Here is a 23,071-nt window from a genome sequence, read left to right as displayed (position 1 = left end):
GAGAAAGGGAGCAACACTGCAAAATAAAGGCATAAAATTTGGCAGAATAGTCAAGATCCCAGCACAGACATGTTCCAGAAATGATCTGTCAGGTCTTGATCGAGTTACAGCAAATGTAGGTGCAATTTTGAGTTGGTTTTCTTCTTTACACTATAGGAAATAACACAGATGAATACATTAAGCACTGCTAGTTTCTACTGCAAGTGCCAGGAGCAGATTGTCACAGTGAGAAATTGGCCTTGTGCATTACACAGAAAAGGCAGCACTGGGTTTGGAGGCCTGCAGACAGTGCAATGTGAAGATAAAGAGCCTCAAGTCCAAATGCACATTATTCCTCTCCTCAAGCCACCCAAACACACATAAGCATAAAGAGGTTGACTTAAGCTGCTGAATTTCTCTGTGACCTTCAGAATATATCTGTGGGCCATGGGACTACCCAGGCCCTGACACAGGTTCCAGTCTTCTCAAAGCATTTGCCTCGTCATCTGAGCAGTGCTACTTATTCCCTGACGTTGTCTTCTCCTCCAATGATGGGATTCTGCTCCAAAAACCCTTTTTCTTTAACATAAGAAAGCAATTTCAAAGTGGCTGTCATGTTCCACGATTCCCCACCCCCTTCAGACAGCAGAGTATCAAACAACAGATGAAAAAAAAGAAAACCCCTGACAGAACCAGGAGGGATTCAACACAACAGCATAAACAGCTCACAGGAGATTGAAGCAGCAGCAGACCAGATCACCAAATGCACTGCTATGAATGATGAAACCAGCCTTCAGGAGAACCTTGCTCCTCAACAGGATGAGCAAAGGGTAAAAACACCAGGTCAGAGAAAGCAACACGAAGATTTTGTGTGCTTTTGCTGGTACACAAGGGGAAAAAAATGAAACCAAAAAAGGCCTGGTATAATTAACAAGATTAAAGGGGGATTTAGGATCAGGACAGAAAAGCAATGGGCCAGATTGATCCTTACAGGATTAAAGCTGGAATCCTACTAAGAGTCCAGTGGTTGAGAGATCAACGCAGTGTAATGGGATTAAATCAACATCAGCTTTTGTTTTTACACAACTGAACCTCCAGCCCCTGTATTTTTACTGCTTCAGATAAGCAGCAGAAAAGTTGACTGGTACCCACAAACAACCAGGGCACAGGCAGCCAAGCACTTCCCTTTTAACTCTCTCAGGCAGAAGAGCAATAGGCAATGCCAGTTCCAGAAATAAAGAACAAAAATATTGTGGTTTGTTACAAATTGTCCAAAAAGCCAAGAAAGCTTAGGAATTACCAAAGTCTGTTTTCTGGACAGCCCTGCATTAACTGGTATCAAGTGTGGTGGGATCACCCCAGGCCTGATGGATGGGGAAGGCAGGAGCACAGTCCCAGCTGCAAGCAGACATGCTGCCAACGGGCAATTGGATTTTGATATTGTCTCTTGCCAGCAAGGAACAAAGGATGCAGTATACTCTGCAGAACATATCAGCAAACACATTTAAGACAAACTGTCGCATGTCCCCATTGCACAACAATATCCAAGAATTACAAAAGTGAGAAAAGCCTCTTTCAGCATGTATCATTTGCATTACAGCTGGTGCAACACATGCAGGCCAGCTGCACTTCTGTTCCCCTGCCCCGAAATTTCCAGTGCTTGTCGGTAATTTGAGTTGGTAACAAGGGGGAGGGGAAGAGGGAAACAGGACAAGGCTAGATATTCTTTCTAGATATGTAAGCTATTTTTAAAGTTTTTAATTCTTGTAGGAGAGAAAGCCACGCATGTTTAAATGAGAGGGTATCCATCACCACCACACTTGGTTGAAAAGGGAAGGGGTGTTTATTGCGCACCTGTTCGCAACAGCTAAACAGCTGCATTGAAGAGCAACATTCCTTATGCAAGGAAAAAGCATTAAAGGATCTCATATTTCTACAGCACTTCTCAGTCCAAAAGGTGTTTAGAAACAGCAGTTACACACACACTGTATACACTCCACCCAAACTTCTTCTGCAGAAGAAAATTTTCCCCAACAGTAAAATATAAAAATGCCAATACCACCCATTTCTTAAAAGATGTCACAGTCAGTAGCCTCATCTACACTGAACGGGCTTCTCCTTTTCAGCTGGTCGGTCCAAAAAAAGTAATCGCCATTCACTGCTTCTCCTCACTCAAGCAGCAGCCAAAATCCCAGTGTAATAAATTGGGGGGAGGAGGAGGGAAAATAGCTGGAATGACTGCTGGATCCAACAGGCCTCAGAGCAAATCTGCTCTGCAGTGCTGCTGAGATGGTCCCCATGGAGATATGCACCCCACTTATGCTGCACCTTCCTGAGAGATGTTTTGTCTTTACTCACAAGGGTTCTCCATCCAAAAGGTATGTAATGGATGCAAGGAGAGATCACCATCATGATTGAGGGTGGAATGAAAAAGAAAACCATTACAACAAAAATGAAACATGAAAAAATAGGAACAGGCAGTTCACACTGCACATTTTCTATCCTCTAGCCACGTATACATATTTGAATTCCAGCATTTTTCTGCATTTAAACTTTGTTTCAACACTAGATGATTTATAAATTATAAAAAAAATGCAGAGGAGTGTTCTAGTATCATCCTATGCCAGCTCCTTAAATATCATGAATAATAATCCCTAAGAATATCTTTTAAAATTGTCATCTGGTCAAAATATTTTCACTTCATTATTGTCTTATGTCCAAGATTCAATCAGAGCATTGTGTGGGGGACAGCATCTTTCATTTGAGGCAGGAGAAAAACTGACTGGCTTCGCCCTGGATTCAGCTTCAGACCCAAGAACCATCTGGTAAAAAATTAGCCAGCACATTGTGCAGGCAGTATATTAGTCATGAGACACAGGACTCTGAGAACAATGAAACCTAAATTTAAGGGACAGACGAAGGAAACTTAATTACTTGTTTAAGCTTCTTCACAGCTTTGAGGAATCTTTAACATTTTTAGCAAAAGAATTTAGCACCAGAGGGCACAAAGCACATCCTCAGTGGATTTCTTTATTTTCTGCAAGCCTGTTTTCACTTCCAGTGTGGAACTACCTGTACTGGCCCACCAGCACAGCTTGCCTCTCCAGTGCATGGCTGCAGGGTGAATCACATTGCCTTGGGTACAGGGGACCATCCACAGCTGTGGTTCTGCAGATACAGACTGCAGTTCCTTCTCCAAACTGACAACTCCATACAGAGAGCATTTTTTCTGACCCCTCTACATTACTCAAGCTCCTGCTGTACCCAGTAGCCCTCACTGAACTATGAAGGGATCTTTCCCAGCTAATTGCATAAGCTGTCCAATCATACTTTTGGTTAAGCATGCACAGTTAAGCATACACAGTTGCTACCCTAGTGACTGCTTAGAGCTGTGGCAAAAAGCCACCCCAATTCAGGTCCACTCAGAGACCTTTCCTATAACATTGCCATTACCTTGGGGGTTAGGACAGCTCTTATAGACTGAAAAGCTAGGTGGAGAGAAACCTAATGAGGTTCAACAATTAGGGTCCTGTACCTGGGGAGGAATAAACCCAAGTGCCAGTACAGGACCTACTAGACACCAGTTCTGCAGGGAAAGACCTGGGACTTTTGGATGGCAACCTGACCATCAGCAGTGTGCCCTGACAGCCAGGAGGGCCAGCGGTACCCTGAGGTACATCAGAAAAACTGTGGCCAGCAGGTCAAGGGAGCTGATCCTCCCCCTCCTACCTGGCCCTAGTGAGGCCACCTGGAGTGCTGTACCACAAAGTAATACCACAGAGGGTTCAGTAGATGCCACAAAGATGATGCAGGGTCTGGACCATCTCATAGGAGGAGACTTCAGGAGCTGTGCCTGTTTAGTCTGAAGAAGAGACAACTGAGAGAGGATCTCATTAATGAATTGAAATATCTTAAAGGTGGGTGCCAAGAAGTTGTTGCCAGACTCTTTCTGGTGGTGCCCAGCGACAGCTGAGGAGCAGTGGCCACAAACTAAAACACTAGAAGTTTCACCTCAGCATGAATAAGAACACTGAGAGTGGCAGAACATTGGAACAGGCTGCTCAGGATAGTCACGGAGTCTTCCTCGCTGGAGACATTCAGAATCATCTGGGCATGTTTCTATGTCACCTACTATAAGTCATTCTGCATTGGCAGGGGGATTGGATTAGATGATCTCCAGAGGTCCTTTCCAAGCTTAAGAATTCTGTGATTCTGTGAAAACAGTAAAGTTCCGTCACAAATGGAATTAAGATTAGCAAATAAGCACCATGGGAAGTGCAGGAAACACAGATGTTCAGTCTCAAATTGCTATTATCTTCACTCTTCCTCAAGCTTTCAGCTGGAAATCACAAAGGCTGAGGTTTATTCTCTCCTTATTCTCTTACAGTTTATTCTCTTCCTTCCAAGATAAACAGGTTGTTTTGTGAAAAACTAACTTAAACAGGACCCAGCCCCTGTCAGTCTTCCAAGACTTGGACAGGCTTACAGCAAACAGAGTCCCCTGTGCTCACCACTGTTTGGATAGGTGGGAATACAGCAGCTAGGCAGAAGAGTCACTGGAGAAATACACCAACTAAGCAAGCCTACATCCCCCTAATTCTTTTGTTTAGATTCATCAGAGAAGGCAATTCCTGAACACGATGGCAATGTGCTGTACACCTGATTTACACAAAACTGGATAAAATCACTGCAGCCTACAGAACAGTGCATCCTGATCCTGAATCTTCATCTTCTGAAGCGGGTACCTAAATTTGAAATGGCTTCTCTTTTTGAACTGCACAGGGCTTTCTAGTCTCAGTAGTGACCTTGGCATCTTCCACGATTACAGGCTTGCAGGAACACAGAATTGGAAAAGAGCACCTGGATTATCAGCTCTAGTCCTCTAATAACACAGGCAGTCCACATTATATAATCTCTTTCATACACTCTTCTTTCCCTGTTTCCTAAATCTCCAAAGAGTGTATAAAACCCTAGATGCAAATAGATGCAAGTTGCTTTGTCTCACAAAGCCCCAGAGGAACGCAATGCAGACATCCCCAACCCAGCTGTGCACAGAGCAGCTCGAGTGTGGAAGCAGTATAACCATGTTCATGAGGTGCTGCACCAAAGCTAATAAACCTTATCGAGCAGCAGAACTCATTATCTCAGCTGCAGTGCTGGACAAACATAACTATATTACTTCTGGATTCAAGCTGCTACGCATGCATGCCACAGCATGGCACCACGGGGACTTGCAGGCTGGGGAATCAGCTTACAGGCTACTAGCTCGAGGATTTTCGCATGAGCTCCATTTTATGATTTTCCAGGGCTTTTCTGCTCCAGAGCAAGAATCCAAAAATGAGTGTTTATAGTAACACAAAATGTCTTTTAACATACTCACAGAAATTCACCCAGACCTGACCTCTAACGTTCATTCAGGAAAACCCTTCTACGTCCTCACAGCCACAGTCTCCCAGAGGCAACTCCATCTCCACCTCTCTCAGCAGTGCCCACGCCACGCGCACACCTTTCACACGCAGCACCTGCGCTCTCCCTCCTGTCAGAGCTTTGGGTGATGGCTGACGTTCATTAGCCATGCCTACCAAACAGGTTCCAGCCAAAGACCTAGAGGCACAGCTAGACTTCCCCAGCAAGAGCTGCCCCAGGGTTCGTACCAGAAGAGAGCAGGGAGGCAGTTTTTCCTGGACAGCCACTTGTTTTGCTGCTCTCAAACGCATGCCATTATGTCCATACTTTTCACTGGCAGTAGCTACCTCATGAAAAAAGACCAAACAAATAATAGAAAGACCTGGCGTGAGGAAGAGCTCGTTGCTAAGACTCAAGTTTGGCAGCAGAGTTGGGTTTCCAATCCCTTGGTGGTAAAGCTGATGAGCTCGGAGCCTAGAGGGAAAAATTATTCCAGTGAATGCAAAGAGAGACTTTTAAGTGACAAAAAGGCAAGTAAAAGACAGGTCAGGAAGAAAGCCAACAAAAAAAAGTCAAAATGAGCTTGGCAAGCTTACTAGCACTATTCCTGCTATATGGTAATTAGTGGGTCTAGGTAAGATCTTCACTTTCATAGGACACTAGAGAAAGAAATAATTTCTCATTGCAAGAGGCAGCCAGCCCTCTAACAAACACTCAGCATGTACTCTGTACACGGCTGCGAGAAATGAGGAAATTATCCATACCCACTATAAACAGAGCAATGAATCCGGTGCTTTCCTACCGGAAGCCTAGCAACAGCATGGACCTCCCTTACCTTGGTCCCTCCTGCCTTTGATAGTTTCAGCTGTCTTTGAGCACAGGAGAAGGATGATTGATAAATTGCTTCATAGGGCTGCTGCCCCTTCCTTTCAACCTTTTTTTGTAACAACAGACCTCCAACAAGGCAACATTCATACATGTAACTCTCAGAACACATCATGCTCTTTAGAAAATACTTGGAATGAAATGACTCTAGATTATATCTCATGACTCACAGTACACAAAGATTCATCTGCTCATAAATGAAAAAAAATCGGTCTTTCTAATCCAGTAAAGGGTTTAATGCTTTTACCACCTTCAAACCACTCTGCTCCTGGCTGTCACCAGCACACCTGCCCCTGTGTTGTCACTCCTGATCGCCCTCAGCACAAAGACCCTCTTGCCTTCACAGCCCAAATTACCCATATCCCATTTAGAGAACTTATGACTAGGAGCCCTCTTCAGCAATTCAAGAGCCCAGACAGCTGCACACAAAATGGGGATGAGTGTGAGAAGAGACAAAACTACAGTTAGATGGTCCCCCACAAACAAAACACTTGCTTGAGAAAACAGAACTCCTATATGCACCTCCTCTACATAAGGCGAACACCCACCTTAAGTTGCAACACCGACAATGCACTCAAATGGTTTGCAACATCAGAAAGACTATGACACCATCTCTGCCGTAGAAAGACTTTATACAGCTGCATCCTACACAACGAAAGTGTTAAGATAAATAGTCTCTCTTGATATTTAATGGCATAGATAGTCTGCTGCCTTCACTTTGCTCACAATGCCAAGCATTAGGTCATCACAACAGATATTTTAAGTTTCCTACTCTCCAGCTCTCCAGAACCCACAATCTCCTGCAGTCTACAAGGCTCTCAAATATTTAAGAGCATCCTGCAACAAGTTTCACCCGAGGGAATACAGTTCAGCAAGCAGGAATGTCAGACTGAACCAAGGCTACACCACCACTCCATTCCATGGACAGCATTATAATCAGGGACTGTGATGTTGCAGGTAGCCTGTATGTCTAGGTTCAGTATCCACACCATACCACAGCTGCAGAGGAAGGTGCATTCTCCTTTTCATTTCACTGTTTGTCAAACCTGACAGCACTCAAGATTGCACAATCTCTTCAAAGAAGATAATTCTGTAACATGCACCCCTGGGGGATGGGGGGCTGGGGGAGAAACATTATGGTTGCTGTGGGAATCTTAATTCTGGATTTCAGGACTTGCATATTTAAAACCTCAAATTTAACATTGCATTAATGTAGCTTCATGCATTGAATTAAGGAATGACTCAGTACAAATCTCCATGCATCTACTGAAGTCCTGACATCCCAAGGACAAGAGGCACAGAATAGAAAAAAAGATAGCACAGGCAACAAGAAGAGAATGAGAGGCAGAGGGGAACCTGTGAGCAGGGAAGCAAGAAACTGGCACAGCGGAGGCACAACAAACCCCACACCAAACCAGATCTGTCAGTTGAGGCTCCTTGTTCTTACCGCTAAAGGTTATGTAGCTTGCCAGGATAAAAAGAGCTTAAAGCAGAAACATAAATGGGCACAGAGGAAAAAATCCCTGAAAGGTCCAAGGAGGAGATTCTCCAATAGTGTAACCTGTACTGAGAAGGGAAAGATATATCTAGATAGCAAAAATTCACTAATTTTTTTAATTATCGTGGCAGAGTGCCCAGATGATGACTTTAAAACCCCTTCAGCTATTCAAGCATTTAATACTCATTTTCTCCATTTCTCTGAAGTTTAACTGCAGTGCAAGCACAGCAGTAGGGCTGCCTGAAGTTCAGGGCGCAGGCAGAAGCAGCAGCCAATGGGGTTCATCCATTGGCAAGCATCCCAAAACTCAACCCTCTTTTAAGAATCCAGGTCAATGCTTCATGTTTTGGGCCAAAGCTGGTCTTTAGGCAGGCAAACACCTATATTTTATACTAGAGTGCTCACACACCCCTCAGCACAGGAGGCGAGACAGCAGGGCAGCTCTCCTCTGCTCCTACACTCATCCTCCCCATTTCAGCAGAGTAAGGAACATCTCCATTGTTCATTCCTTATCTAAGATCAGCAGCAGCATTGGCTGAATTACTTCTCCTCTCACCCCACCCACCAAACCAAGCACAAATCTTAGCTGAGCCATGGGTCCTGCCCAGTCTTTCTCCCCAAAAACCAGCACCCCAAGCAGGGGTCCCACACACCAAGCTGTGGCAAGGGGCTGAGTGCAGAAGGTGGACGTGCCTGCCAGCAGGGCCTGCTGGATGAAACCAGGCAAGTGTGCATACCCCTGTGAAGAATCAGGTTACCCTGCAACAAAGATAGTGTGTGTATGTGCAAAGGAGGGAAGTCAAATCCTTCTGCCTGGGTTCCAAGGCTTGCTTTGTTGCTAAAATAAAACCAGTGTTTGTTCCTGGGAGTGATGGGGAGACGGACTCAAAGCAGCCAGAAGCAGAGAGAACCCTCTTGTTCTGAGTTACAAACAAGGGTTTTTAAAAAAAACCAAAAAAAAACCAAAAACCAAATCGAACCAAAAACTTGTGACCTAACTATTCTTTACCTTACATATCTGGGTAAGGAAACCCAATGGCAAACTGCTGATCTCAAGGGTGCCCAGGAGCAGACAAAACTATACCTTGATGGCTGAGCAGTCTAAAAGCTGACTGCTCCAGTGGAAATTCCAGTCCTTGCTCAAAGGCTGAAAATACATATGCCTTTGTATAAGCTATTACTTTGCTTGCTGGATCTATATAACACTTTACACATGTTTTCTTCCTGACATTTTCCATACTCCACCAGAAACTTGAGTAACTGTGCCACTTCTGGAAAAACAAGCTTGCATCCAGCTTTTCTCAAAAGAGCTTCTCCCCCCTCCTCAAGGTCCCAAACTGCAAAACTATCTAACCCCTTCCTGCTCCTCTCCTAGCCTTCAGGGACTTACAGATCCCTTTCAGCAGCACCTTTTCACTACCTGGGATGTCTCTCAGTAACACCAAAAATCCAATAAAGCAGAGGCACATGGGAACAGCTTTATGCATAAAAAAATTTATATATACACACACAGGTCTCTCAGTTGGCAGTGAGCAGCATTATACCAAAAATTTTGTCTCCAAGGCACCTGCCCAAAACTGTTCTCTCCAGAGGCACATATAACCACAGGAAAAGCCTGCTTGATACCCAGTTAATAGCACTTGCTCAAAATACTATTTTTTAAAAGGGAAAACTAGCCCACAGTGAGTAGAGGCTGCACAGAGCTAAGCCCAACAGTGAAGGCCGCTCACGTTAGTGCAGAGTCCTTCAGCTTTCCATTCCTTATATGTGCAAAGTGTGCAAGCCCTCACACACGCTTCCTACTCACCCAGAGGTACATCATGTTAGCTTGGGTCCTTCTAACCCAGCAGTGAGATGATCCGGCAACACAAGAGGCACTTCAGTAAGACTGACGAGACCGAGGTTGGTCGAGGGTGTTTTTCGGTTTTTTTTCTTAAAGAAAAAAAATCCGAACGGCTCAGTTTGAGGCTTAGAAAGCGTCTCGCCTCCTCCACCCCCCTCCTCCAGCTCTGGCTGCTCTGCGCTCTTCTCTCGCACTTAATCTCTCCCTGGGAGTTCCCAGCCCCGTGTGTCTGTACTGGCGTGCACAGCACACACTCTGCATTCGCCTCCAGGGAATTTCTCTCTGTCATTCTGCTTCTAAAAACACAATCTCGGCCTCACAAGATTCTTGCAATAGGCAGGGATGGGTGGGGTTAGTAATAAATGCAGCCCGGCTCCCAGTGCTGGAGAGCGCTTACTTTAGAAAATGGAACTGTAGCCGTGAATGAAGCAGAGAAAACCTTGTCCTCCAAGGTCACTGGGGGCGAGGACCCATTCCTCCCCCCCCACTAATTGCTCCTCCAGGAATCATCCGCAGATGCAGGAGCCACGTGGGGTGCCATAGGCAGGTTCTGCACATCTTCACCAACCCCCCTAGTCAACACCCCAAATCCGGTCACTATTCAGTAGCTGTATTTAATCATTAACCACTGACAGGCATCAAGGGGCATAACTACAGGGATCCTGAAGCAAAGGAGAAAATCTGTGTCTGCCAGCCACGGAGCTCCCTCAGTAAGAACAACCACTGTCGGCATGAGCTGGGGAAGAGAAGCAACGCAGATAAAGGGGTTAATCTGCCTTTGCAGGTGGCTCCGCATGAGTATTTTACAGACTTGCATACTGCTAGAGGGAAAGCAGCAGCTGGCTCCTGTTCCTCAGAGTGTATCGGGTTCCCACTTGCCTGGAGGCAGCTTCCCCCCAAGTCTGACGGGGGCAAGTGCCCTCACAGCCTTGTGCTCCCAGCCTGCTCCAATTTCAGGACTGCAAAGCTCTGCCGGTGGGGCGGCAGCCCCGGGAAAGGCGCGCTGAGCGAAAGACACTCGTCCCAGTTCCCTCGACAAGCACCAGCAAGCCCTTCCCGGCACGAGCAAATCCTCGTCCCATCCCCCGTGCGCGATGCCACAGGATGAGTGTCACCTCGCATGTCATTAATCAGTTAAACCGCTCTTCCAAACTAGGAAAACGGGTTTCTCGCCCCCTTCCCTTCCCGCCTCAAAATGAAGAATTGACTTCCCTTGCCAGGCTCCAAATGCTAAGTTAAATATGGCCTCAGCTCAAATGGGAAAAAAAAAAAAAAAAAAAGAAAAAAAGAAAAAAAAAAGTGTTTTCATTGAGGTTCTGGTCTCCTTGGAAATGAGTTTTGAAGAAATATTTTTATCTCAGCTGAAGATATAGAAATGGTGCTATTCCACATATCACCTCTGCTTCCTCTACTTACAGATTACTTAAATGCAGTCCAGGGGGCTTGGAGCAAAGCACATGTCAGGCTGGCCCTGTTGACATGGGGTGACGAATGGATGGGCCCCCTGTCACAGCCAGCCCAAACACCAGAGAAGTGCTCCACACTCTCCAGGCTCCCCTCACCTTCAGCAAGCCACAGACACACCCCAGGGCAGGCTTGTCCCAGGAACAGGCCTGAGCACATGGGATGCCGATGGGTTCAAAGGAAATAAATACATGACTGTCACTGCAGTCCCACAGAGAAACCTGGAGAAAAGGTTTATTCCCATTACAAGGATACAGCAGACAAAAGGGATCTGCTGGTTAAAGACCAGCAAGACAACACTACTTTTCAGCCCAGAAAACCCAAGTCCTGCTGCTCAGGGAAAGGAGCAAGAGCCCCTCCAGAAAGCTGGGATTGCATAGGGTTGTTCCATTATGGCATTGCTCAGGTCTCCCATCTGCTCTCACCTTTTTGCACAATGGGTCAGGTGGAGAGGGTGAAAAGCAATGTTCCTAAAAATCACTTACTGCACTAAAGCCTATGCCCCACAGTCTCCAAAGAGTGAAGCATGTGATCCACAAACCTGTCCTCAAAAGCTCTGAGAGGAGCGAAACAGCAGCAATGCTGACATTTGCATCACGATTAGACCCTTCTGTTAACACCTCTAAAGCAGGGTCAGCAGCAACTAGTTCAGCCAGCCTGCAGATTGAAGCAGACATTTCTGCACCAGATAACCTTGAAAATGCCATCAAGGTTTTCTTCTGATCCAGAATCACAATTCAAAAATGATCCTATGTTCATTTAAATGAAAGCTGAAATTCCTTGTGTGCAGGGGAAAAAGTGAGAAAACACATGGACCAGGTAGGCAAACCCAAATAAATCCTAGTTCATATGTATTCCTATAAAAGACTTGAAAAGGATGAGTCTTAAAACTAAGCTGAAGATTTATTAAAACATCCCTAATTAAAAGCATAGGAAAAGAACAAAAAAGAAAAAAAATTCTTCCCCTTCCTCCCCAAGCTCTCATCCTTTAGGCCACCTTCAGGGAAAGAAAACAAAAACTTTCAGAATAAGCCTATTTGTTAATTTCAATAGCTGTGGCTTGCTACAAATCATCCCAGCAATTCCACATTGTGCAGGTCACATTCAACCTCCAAATCAAAACAAGACCCATGAACCCTCATTGAATCATCTACATACTACCTCAATTTATTTGCCACCGTTGCTACAAGGCCACCACCTCCCCATGGAAGGCACACAGAAAGATTACTGAGAGCAGCAGGCTTCTGGTGATGTAATACCTTTGTCCTGGAGCAGGAGCCCTGTTTGATGAACTGCAAGAGCAGGTTTCTCAACACCCAATATTCTCAAGCAGTGAGAGGAGTACCCAGCAGGTCAGGAAATGAGGCTGTGGAAAGACTCGAGAGGCACCACCACCCTGCTTCAAGAGAGCTGCTGCTGCCCAGAGGCTCAAACCAACATGAAGAACATGAAGCACAGGCCCACGACTATGCACAGCTGCAGAACTGGTAGCAGTGCCATTTTAGCCTCAGATTACAAGCAAAAGAATTGGCTTGGCTGATACAATTGAGGGGGGGGGGGGAACAACTAGATGAGTAATTAGGTCTTCATTATGCTTTTTTCCAGATTTTTCAACTACATTAGCTGGTATATAAAGAGTATCCATACAAGACATTTCTTTCTGAAAAATTTCTTCTAAAAGAACACAAAATATTCTCTAAGGAGCACGAGGACAACAGTACGTCAATGCATTTTATTCCAGAAAAACAAAGACAGACATGAGTAAGACAGGCTTCTGATACAGGTAGCTAGAATCCCCTGCAAATGTTTTACCATAATCCTAACAACAGTAGTTTACAGGATAAGTGTCAGGGAGCTTGTAAAGGCTGCTGTGTGTGGAAATACACATTATCTCTTAGGGATCTTTCACATCTCAAAAAGGATTAAAAGTAGAAAGGAAAAGATTTTAAAATTAATATATACCAAGCTATGAGAAAAATGTTCAGAGAGCTGTAGCCTAGTGAAACATTGGTCCCTCTTGTCTGATGGGAGGCTGTTGTGTAAATCAAAGTGAAAGGGGAAGAAAGCAGTCTGCAAAGACTTTAATACTTGTTAGAGAAGTAAGGTCGGTCTTGGCAAGTAACAAAAGGGGAAAGAAAAAAGGGAGCAAGTAACCACCTATTTAATATTGTATAAAGGTATTCAGAAAAATAAGAGACACTGGGAAAAATGAAAAAAAAAATCTACCTGTTTCTGTTCCAGTATCAAAAGCTTTAATTACATACAAGAATTATTGTGACTACTCAGTTATGTGCATAAACTCAAGCCAAATATACTGCTGGCATATAAGTTTCAAGTAAGAAAAATGCTTAAAAAATAATTTACAGAAAGTTCTAGCCTATTTAGGAAAGATCTGAGTGGGCAAGCAGGGAATGGGCACGGCACAGTTTCAAACAGTTGTTATCTGTTTCTAGCTGACTGTGTCTCAGAGGCGTATGATTTCAAATGCTCGTGGATTAACATTCTAGCAGATAAAACTCAAGACAGGGTACGAGCTGGTGTGTCTGCTACACACCACTGAAATCATATTAGATAGCACACAGGATGAGTGGCTAGATGAGTACCTCTTCATAACAGAGGGAAAATCCCAACTGATCATCTGGAATTTTTAATGCGACAACACTTGCAGGAGGCACAGGGGGGCCGGTGTCAAAGAACACCCTCCAGATTGCTAAATTAGAGAAAACAATTTCTTAGTTCAAGAAGTGTTACATTGAAAATGAGTAAGTCCATATTAGATTCCATCTTGACAGAAAAGAGCAATCAATTGTAAAAATATAAATTAGCAGTAGCTTAGTTAAAATGATTGTGACAATTGCATCTGGATATGTGTAAGGAGAAGAGAGACCAAACCAATGCACCTACGTACATACTCAGCACTTGAGTGGGACCAGAGGTACAGTGGCACATTTTTCCTAGACAGACAGATTGCTTATCGGGCTTCCCTGTCACATCCCCACACTTGAACGCTTGTATATATTCTAGCAAGTGAAAAAAAAAGAAAAGCTGAGAGAAGAAAATAGAAAGGAAATTAGAAAGGGAAAAAATAAAATTTACAAGGGAATCCTAGCGACAGGAGGTAAAATCCACAGTCAGAGCTGGAAAATGATAATGTGTTTTTAGAGCTTCTCAAGAATAGAAACCCCAGCAACTGCATTGATCTGCTACTATGGGGAAAAGGTAGAAACATTCCCAATACCGAAGGAAGAGCCAAAGCATTCAATACGTATTTCTGTTCTATATTTGGAGAAAAGTCAGCTGTTGCAGTCTGTGATAACAAAATGCCTTCCATTCCAGCAGTAACTAAGGAAGATGTTCCAACAGCTACCCAACAAACAGCTCTGTGGCACTCTTATCTAGCTCGAGCTTGCAAACAAAAGGGATGCAACCAGATAACAAGTGGGTTTTAACTGTACTAGAGCTATGGAACATATTTAAATGTGGACACTCTGCAGTCTGCTTTGAACTGCATCACCTGCACTTGGAGCTCTAATAAGCCCTAACTACAAGCACTAACATTAAACCTACCACAAGGCCAAAAGTACAACTGCGATGCAATGGCAACAGCAAATGCAGTGTTTCTTGCAGGCCATTATTATTAAAGCTTTGGTGCTGCTCACTGAGTTTGGCCAGCCCCCATCATACCAGAAGTCTGCATCAGGAAAGCAGCACTAGGCATGAGATTGCAGAAGGCTGAAGAGGGAAATTTAATTTCAAACCGAAGGAAAGCAGATCCTCAGAGCCAAAAGCCACACTGAGTGTCCACATTTTATGCAGAAGCCAGATTCAGATCAAGGATGAAGACCCAATCATTGTCTTACCACAGCAAACATTTCAAAAACCATCTACAAAAGGTCTGACTGGAGACTGGAACAGCAACATACTCTACGGTGCCCAGAGGGAAGTCTCTCCAATTCAGTGGCTGCTTTCCATGGCTTATCTGACTCCAGCAAAAGATCCCAGGAAGAGAACAGAGGAATCAAACCTCTGCTGGTCGTGGGTTTGGGCATGCCTTGTGTCTTGGGGGATTTTATTTGGTTTGATTGGTTGATTTTTATTTGGGGTTTGTTTTGGCTTTTTGAAAAAAGATTAGAGATGGGGCTGGAAGCTATCTGGGGAGAGGCACAGAAGGCAGCCTTGGGCACACATGCAGTTCCTATGGAGATAAGAGGATCTTCTTTGAGGTCGGTTTGCTCCTTTGGGTGCCGCTGGAGACTACCCTGGCGGCAGAGTACTGTTCATTTGTGAGACTGCCTCTGCTCAGGATCCTGGATTATCTGTGATTATCAGAATTTCTGAGCCACAAGGTAGATTTCCTCTCAGCATCCAAAAGGACTACAGGAAGCCTCACTCTGCATTATCCTGTTTATGAAAGGAAGCAAGAATACAAAGTGCATGCAATAAATAATCCAGGAAAATACCACAATTCCTCTCAGATGTTTTGCCAAGCAAATAAACCAAACACTGGCATATTACAAGAAAAAAACCCAACATTTTGTTATAGAGCAACCCATTTCATTACTGAAAACTGGTTTCCCTGTTTTCTCTTCTGCATGTATGGTACAGCAAGTGGTATCAGAAAAGAGGCTTCCTATTTAAAGCAACCTATCAAGGGCTAGTTTATCTTCCACAAAAAGCAGAAAGCCTGAAACAATAAAACACCCTGACATGCAAACAAACCCAACAATTTTTAAGGACTGTCCTGCTACTGACTTATCACAGTAGTTAAATTTAAGTCCTTAAATAAACTTCAGGAGATCTCAATTCATAGGCTGATCATTCCAATACATAAGGGGGAAAAAAAGAAATGGATACCAAAAAAAGCTTTTTCGAGTTTGTTTGGGATTTTCCTCTCCTCACAACTATGCTCAAGAGCACTATTCAGGCAGGCATTGCCAATTCTTTAAGAGAAAAACGTTCAGTAACTAGGAAAGGTACTTCACTGAAAACATGTTCCCAAAAATACACTTTTAAATTAAAACCAAGAACACCCACATGAACAAAACTAAATTGTGAAGCCAGAGAATTCAAAGTTAAACACTGAAGAGCATGCAAGCATTCAGATGTAAGGAATTCTCACAGCTCCAGTTTGGGCATTCATCTGCAGAAACAGAATGACTATGCAGCCACTCCCAGGATATAGCAAACATGAGCTGGGCAGCCAAGTGGGAATTTCCATGAATTATACCTGTCAGCCTTACTATGGTGGAACAGGAGTGAAGCCTGCAATCCTCCAATACCTTCTGAGGAGAATCTAGCAATCTGAACATCTACAGAAGAAAAAGCTTCTCTGCCGCTGTGTTGCCACCCTGGGCTTGATTTTCAGGCTGTATCTTCTGCATTCTATCACACAAGGATCTAGGCTGAAGTCCACACTGAACTGGCATAGAGCAAATATATTTAGGTACTTGTAAGAGGGTAACAGAGTAAGCTCCAACTCTGGTATTTAAACATAACTTTTTTAAAGTTTGGTTAGCTAATAACTACCTTAATACCTTCATAAAGGGAAACAGTTGACCTCCCTTCAGTTTTTCTATGGAGTAGCAGAAAGCTATTACAAAGCATCAAATTCCAACAAAAGTCTATTTTTAGTGTCAAACCAGGAGTACAATATCCAGTTAAACTGATAAAGGGCAGAAAGATTCTCTGTGCCCTAGACTTGTCAGAGCTAAACAGGGTATTTCTTTGGCTGTAGATTCTGAAGAGGAAGTCATAAACAAACAAACAAAAAAGAATAAATCAGCTCAGCTCCTACCTTAACAACTCATCTCTTCATAATCCACAAAGGAAGCTATACCAAAGGATGAATTGATGGCGTCCAATTCAAGGTATGAGACTTCAGGTAGCAAGAAGGAAATTGCTTCCAAAACCTCATCAATCAAGCTGCAGCAACATTACCCCATTTTTTTTGTCTCTGTGTTTACCATGTCAAGTGGTTGCACCGCATCAGTGATTCATCAGCACAGCACCATGCCAGAAATTAAGAAAGGGCATGAAGATGAAAGCATTGCAACAGAAGGTATAGGAGAAGACAGAGCATAGCTCTCTTGTCTGGACCACAGGGGCATTTACTAATACGCTGAAACTTTGGTTTAGGTCTATTGATAATAAATGGGAATACAGACGGAGAGTAATACCACCCTGCAGAAAGGGACTCCTCCTGGCTTGTTTGTGCAAAGGAAGGTTAACAATGTTAGTGAGTTATTCAGGAAGTAATGGATACCTTCTTGCCCTGAGCAAATTCCTTTTCAATAACAGTAGTATTTTCCTAGGCAATAGGAGTATATCAAGGTATAATGGCTACTATATTTATCTACAGAGGCCCTGTACTGCTGGGATCTAATTTACTATGGCTTAGAAAGCAGTTTACAAATCCTAGGATAGTAAAGTTTCTAGAGAGAGGAATAAAATTCTATCCTTTATCACTTGGGTTGAAAACTGGGGTTTAATGTCCCTTTTTAAGGGTATAAAATGCATTCTCTTAAACTTAGAGAGACTCAAAGACTAATAAATCCTTAAAGCAAACTGTAAACACACCTATGAGAGAGAAGAAATCAGCAAATACTACATTCTGCCCATTTTTTTAATCCTTATTGTCACAGATGCTTTATTTCTTCTTTTATTCAAATAACATTCTTTCATTTGACCCTCTGAGAAGAAGAATAATCCATGACTTTCCCAAGCAGCCTTATGTACCTAATGAAGATAAAATAGCTGAATGCCTGAAATAAGGCTTCAGCGTGGGAAATGGCACAAGGATATAATTGGCAAAGAAGAAAGGAATGACTGCAGCTAATGAAGAGGTAACACCAATAAACACTGAATGACATCTGAAAAACAACAAAACCCAGTTGCTAAAAGACTTTGGTGGAACACAGCACCAACCTGGGTGGGTGGAAAGAGACCAAACACACGTGCTGGGGACTGCAGATACTTCCATTACATAACGGGAGTAAGAAAGCCCAGGCAAAATCGCCATTAGCAGAACTAAAAGCAAATTATTTCAACAAGGGTATTGGCAGTTGTCAAGCCACATAAAGGAACAGCAGACTGTTCAAATGTAAAAGGCATTAATAAAGCATAAGAAAAGAGGTATAAATAGATATAAAACAGAGAAAGATTTCGGGATGACAGAAAGGCTACCGGAAAATTTTAGTTATAGAATATAATATCCCTAACTTCAATTCACAATGATCAGCAAAGGTCAGTTGTCAGAAATGCAATTCTGTTTCTGATCTCATTCTGAGCAAAGCACTCTTTAACCATACCTGTGCCACCACCATCTAGCTGGATTATTCTCATGGCTGCAGCAAACAGTTCCCTCCATCTGACTGCTCCCTTGGGAAACTATGGCATAAGACAATTTTTAAAAGTGTGTACGTGGAAAGATTAACTGCACTACTGGTATCCCACTTTATAAACAAGAGAGAATCTATTCTTCAAAGTCTTTTTAGTGTGTTAGATACCTACCTATGATTTAACAGATCTCACATGTAGTGAGTACTGAAAACACCTGCATTTTGTCACATGGGATGTCCCAACAAACTGACATTTGTGTCAATTATTGTACTTGAATCAGGAGGATTTTGGCTCTCGTAGGAGCAGACTGGCTATAGATCTGATATTCAGCATCACTGCAGTCTGTGGGGTCACATACTGTGACCTTCAAACACCTTCAGCTCAGCTCACATTAAAGCTCATCTACTTTCCCTTCTTTCTCTGACAGGCAGCCATGACAAAAAAAAAAAAAAAAAAAAAAAAAAAAAAAAAAAAAACCCCACACCCAAACAAACAGTACTGTGAATTCCATTCTGTTGCATTTTCTGATCAAATCCTGGCAAAATCAGACTCTTACATTAGATATTAATTGCAACCCCCTTATTCTTCCAATCCCTTTCTAACACAGACAGACTGAACGAGTAGCAACTCCCACTTGGTTTAGATGAAATGAATGGTTTGAAGTAACTATGGCTAGTCAACACATGCATTTATTGTGTCCTAGGTCCTATGCAATATAGTCCCATTTTATCTGAATCCAAATTTAAGCTCTGAAATGTAACCATGCCATCTGATAAGTATTGTAACTGCTAGAGAAGCTACTCACTTGGATAACAAAGCAACAATATATTAAATTGCTCCCTGTTCCCAAATTTCCAGAAAGCAACAGTGACCAGAACAATCTTTTTTTATCCTTGTGCGACCTGAAGAATGCAGTTTCCCTTTCAGAGAAAGGCCTTTCTATGGTTATCTAATGGTAATGTCACTACAAACTGGATTAGAGACGCCCAGAAACCTCGAAATTCGTACACAGATAGTCAGCTGTATCCCAAGTCTAAGTCTGAAGGAAATCAAATGCTCCAAATTGTGCTTAATGTAGTTAACTTTGCCCTTTAGGTAGGATAAACCAGTAAGAACATATTACACAGTGATTAGATTAATTCTTGAGTAACATTCAGATGGCTGGCTCTATCTGTCTATTTCAAATTATTTCAGAGATGATCATTTTTCCCCTACTCTGCTCTGCAGCAGCAGCTGCTCAAGAAAAACAGCAGTTCTCTGTCTGGGGTGAAGTTGACAGCAACTGGGGACAAGGCTGCTGTCAGAGTTCAGCTCCCAGTTCTGAAATGCCATTCTACTGGAAATACCAAGGAGCCTAAATCCAGCTACATATACCACGGGATGTAAAATATCTCTATCTCAGCTTTCAACAGAAAGCTCGAGTCTCATGACATTTACTCCTTTGGCCCCTGTCAGTCTTCCTCCAGACCCTGCAAAGGATCAGAGCTAGCTGCCATAAATGGTTGGAAAACAAGATGCTGTTCTCCAAGCACTTGGAAATGAGCAGCACTGTTTTAGCTTAGAGAGACCATGGCAAGAAGCCAGGGTGACAGGTGCCCTAGAAATAAAGATGGGGATCAAACTGTTGCTAATGTTAGCCGCTGTTGTCCTCCTGACCTGTAAGAAAGGGTAGCTCATGCTCTCCAGGTGTAGCAGGAACAACGGACCAGAAAACACAAAGATGTGTTTGCTAGTAGTACCTAAAGTGTCTCCTCAACAAAATCCAGCTGCAAAGGAATTTCAGTGGGTCTCATGAGATGCAATCCTATTGCTAAACCTTTATGGGGCCTGGCAGCATGATGCTGCTGTGACATCAGAGTGCAGCTTGTTGAAATCCAAAGGCAGCAAGAGTTAAAACCACAGATTCCTCCTAAAGCGCCATGAGCTACCAACCTCTTGTGTGGGCAGCAGCAGCAACTAAATCCACTGAACAATTGGCTGGCCTTTGGAAACAGAGGTGGGAAGAGACAGGTCATGGGGGACTGCCTGCCCTCACCCCCAGGTAAATAGCAGCACAGCATCTGCTGAGGTTTTCAGTTAAAATCCATGAGACAGTTCTCATCATTTTATCAACAGCCTCTGGAGACAGCAGCCTCTGACCTTTATCAGGAAAAGCATCCTTGTCCTCTAATCACAGACTTCCTGGAAAATGCAATCTAGCTGGCAATTAATACAGAATGGAAGGGGGGGAAAAAAGCCTCCTAACATCAAATTATTACTGCAATATTTTTTAAATATGTCCCCGCAAAAATGCAGAATTCAAGCAGATTCTCACAACCTATTTCACTACCAAAAGCATTATTTAACAGTTTCTGCTAAAAAGATTTTTCTCACCTCTCCCACCACCAAAACACCTGCCCCCTCCCACCCCCACTCTTGCTTTGCAGATGTTGCCTGCAGCAGCACAGTGTCTTGCTGTGAAAGCTTCAACACAGGGGTGCAGAGCGTGACCTGGGCAGAATTACATGTGCCATTTCCACTGGGAAATCTAAGAGACTTATTAAGCCAGGACAGCGCCGATTAATCTACTAATGGAATGAATCAAAAGTGTGTTCCTGGCCCCTTCCCCTTCACATCCCAAAACCTCGGGGGAGCTGAAACCATCTGGCAAATGCCTGCTCTGAGCAACATTACGCTACTGCTGGAGATACCTCTCCCTTAATACTAAGAAGAATGAAACCATCTTCCGTCCACCAGGTATTCTCAGGAGCATCTGTGTAGCTCGCTGAGTAGGCTGCTTGCACACAGCATCCTTCCCCAGCCAATGCAGAGCTGCTCACTCACCATGCAGGAGAAGTCAGCAGAACAGAAAGCGATCCCATTCATTTACTCGGGGTCCCGCTGAAGCGGCCGGCACGGGCAGGGTGCAGGAGCTGTGCCGGACTTGGTGTAAGGCACACGGGTGCAGATCCCAGCTGCAGGCAGGCAGAAGCATGCTCCCTGCCCAGCCTGAGGAAATGCTCCCCCTCAATCCTCTCAGTCCTTTCTTCATGCAGGTAGGGTAGCAAGGACAAGTTTGTTTATGTTAATTAAAGAAAAAAATAATAATAATAATAATAATAATCTCTCTTCCAAACACATTCACAATAGAAATCTGACCAGAGAGCTTAAAGGGAAATCAAAACATCAGACCAGTCCAAGGCTCATACATAACAGATATTATTACTGTGAGACAGAATGAAGGACTGACTCAGAGATGCTGAATACCCTCCACCATTTGAGTAATAACCAAGCTCAGGAAGAAACAGAGCTGAGGCAGCTGTCACAAAGAAAGGATCTTGGGCACTTTCAAGATCATACAGGAGCAGAGGAACTGCCTATCTTACAATTTAGACACACACCAAAAAAAACCAAAAAAAAACAGAGAAAGAGCGGTCTGTGAAATAACGTCAGTGGTAACAAATGGCTTTTGACTGTCACAAAATAATGCAAATACAGGACAGGGGAGACAAGAGGTCCTCCATGCTCAGGGACAGCACAGAGCATGTTTAGACAAACATCCATCAGGAAGTGCCTAACTTGTTATTACAGACTCCTAGAAACTGGAACTCTGATCCCCTAAATTACCCTTCCACTACTTCACTACACTGAATCAGAAAATGTTGGTTTACTCCACAATATCCAATTTAAGCCTTTCTTGAAACCAATTAAGCTGTCTTCAATGGACATAGTAAATAATCAATCCCCACCCTCCATATTTTCTACTCTGTCCTTTTTAAAAGAAGGAACAAGCTTGGTATTTTCCTACTATGTCAGGCTCCCTGAGCCTCCTTTTCTTGGTCTTCCCTGGACATTTTCCAGATTTCACCTGTGTATGTCCTGAAGTGCCTACAAGTAGGCACAGTGCTCCACTTGCTGTACTAAGCTGCAAAGAATAACTGTCTTCTGCAGTTTACTTGACATACATGGAAATGCATTCCAGGTTTTCAAGATTACAAAAACCAGCACCACATACTCAGTTTATCTCCTATTACCCCAGATCTTTCCTTAGCCAGTTAGTCTCCATTTCATATTGCATATACAGCTCCTTTTGTTAATACAGCTTGGTTTTGTTTAATTTCACATTGTTGGATTTTAGGGCATTTCTAGAATTTACTGTGATCTTTCCAATTTCTAATCCTACCTTCTAAAGGCTGCCAGGCCCTGCACATACATATGTTCAGTCACTGTTTTATTACCCTCAATTTTGATGAGCACTAGAGAACAGCAGAGCAGCCAAGCCAGACCACGTTAAGACTCCAGATCAGACACACACACACACAGAAAAGCATGATATAATTGCTCCACATACAGTTTTCCAATGAGGCGTTCAGCCCCTTCTTAATTTCACCTTTCATTTGTCTAGTTTATGTAAAGGTCATGTGGGACTATGTCCAAAGCCAGTAGCTTTCTCTGTCTGCCAGGCCTGCTGCCATGTCAAACAAAAAAACAAAATTGATCTGACATGATTAGCCCTTAAAAATTAGCAATGTATGTCTGCTGCTGGCTTAATTTCCTTTAGTAAAGGATCTGACCATAAGCATCTGATCTTTTTCAGCATCTTTCCACATTCTGTAACTGCACTGACCAACTGAATTTCTTGGAATCTCTAGCCACTTTTAAAAAAAGATGCAAGAATA

At 43.3% G+C, this 23,071-nt stretch overlaps 1 protein-coding gene across 11 annotated transcripts in view; it reads right to left on the bottom strand.

The window, feature by feature from the left end:
• RBFOX2 (RNA binding fox-1 homolog 2) overlaps nucleotides 1-23,071 on the bottom strand; it is a 170,640-nt gene that overhangs the window by 104,104 nt on the left and 43,465 nt on the right. The window contains exon 1 of one of the 11 annotated variants that reach the window (XM_084206590.1): nucleotides 9,576-9,747. The exons of the other annotated variants lie outside the window; for them this stretch is intronic. Within the exon in view, the coding sequence (XP_084062716.1) occupies nucleotides 9,576-9,590 (15 nt within the window). The 5' untranslated portion in view covers nucleotides 9,591-9,747. Of the gene's footprint in view, nucleotides 1-9,575; nucleotides 9,748-23,071 lie in introns of those variants that run through there. 11 annotated transcript variants of the gene reach the window in all.

Source organism: Fringilla coelebs (assembly GCF_963513975.1).
Source record: "Fringilla coelebs genome assembly, chromosome: 5".
NCBI classification, from domain to species: Eukaryota; Metazoa; Chordata; class Aves; order Passeriformes; family Fringillidae; genus Fringilla; species Fringilla coelebs.
The sequence above is the reverse complement of the archived record's forward strand: the minus strand, read 5'-3'. Positions and strand labels throughout refer to the sequence as shown.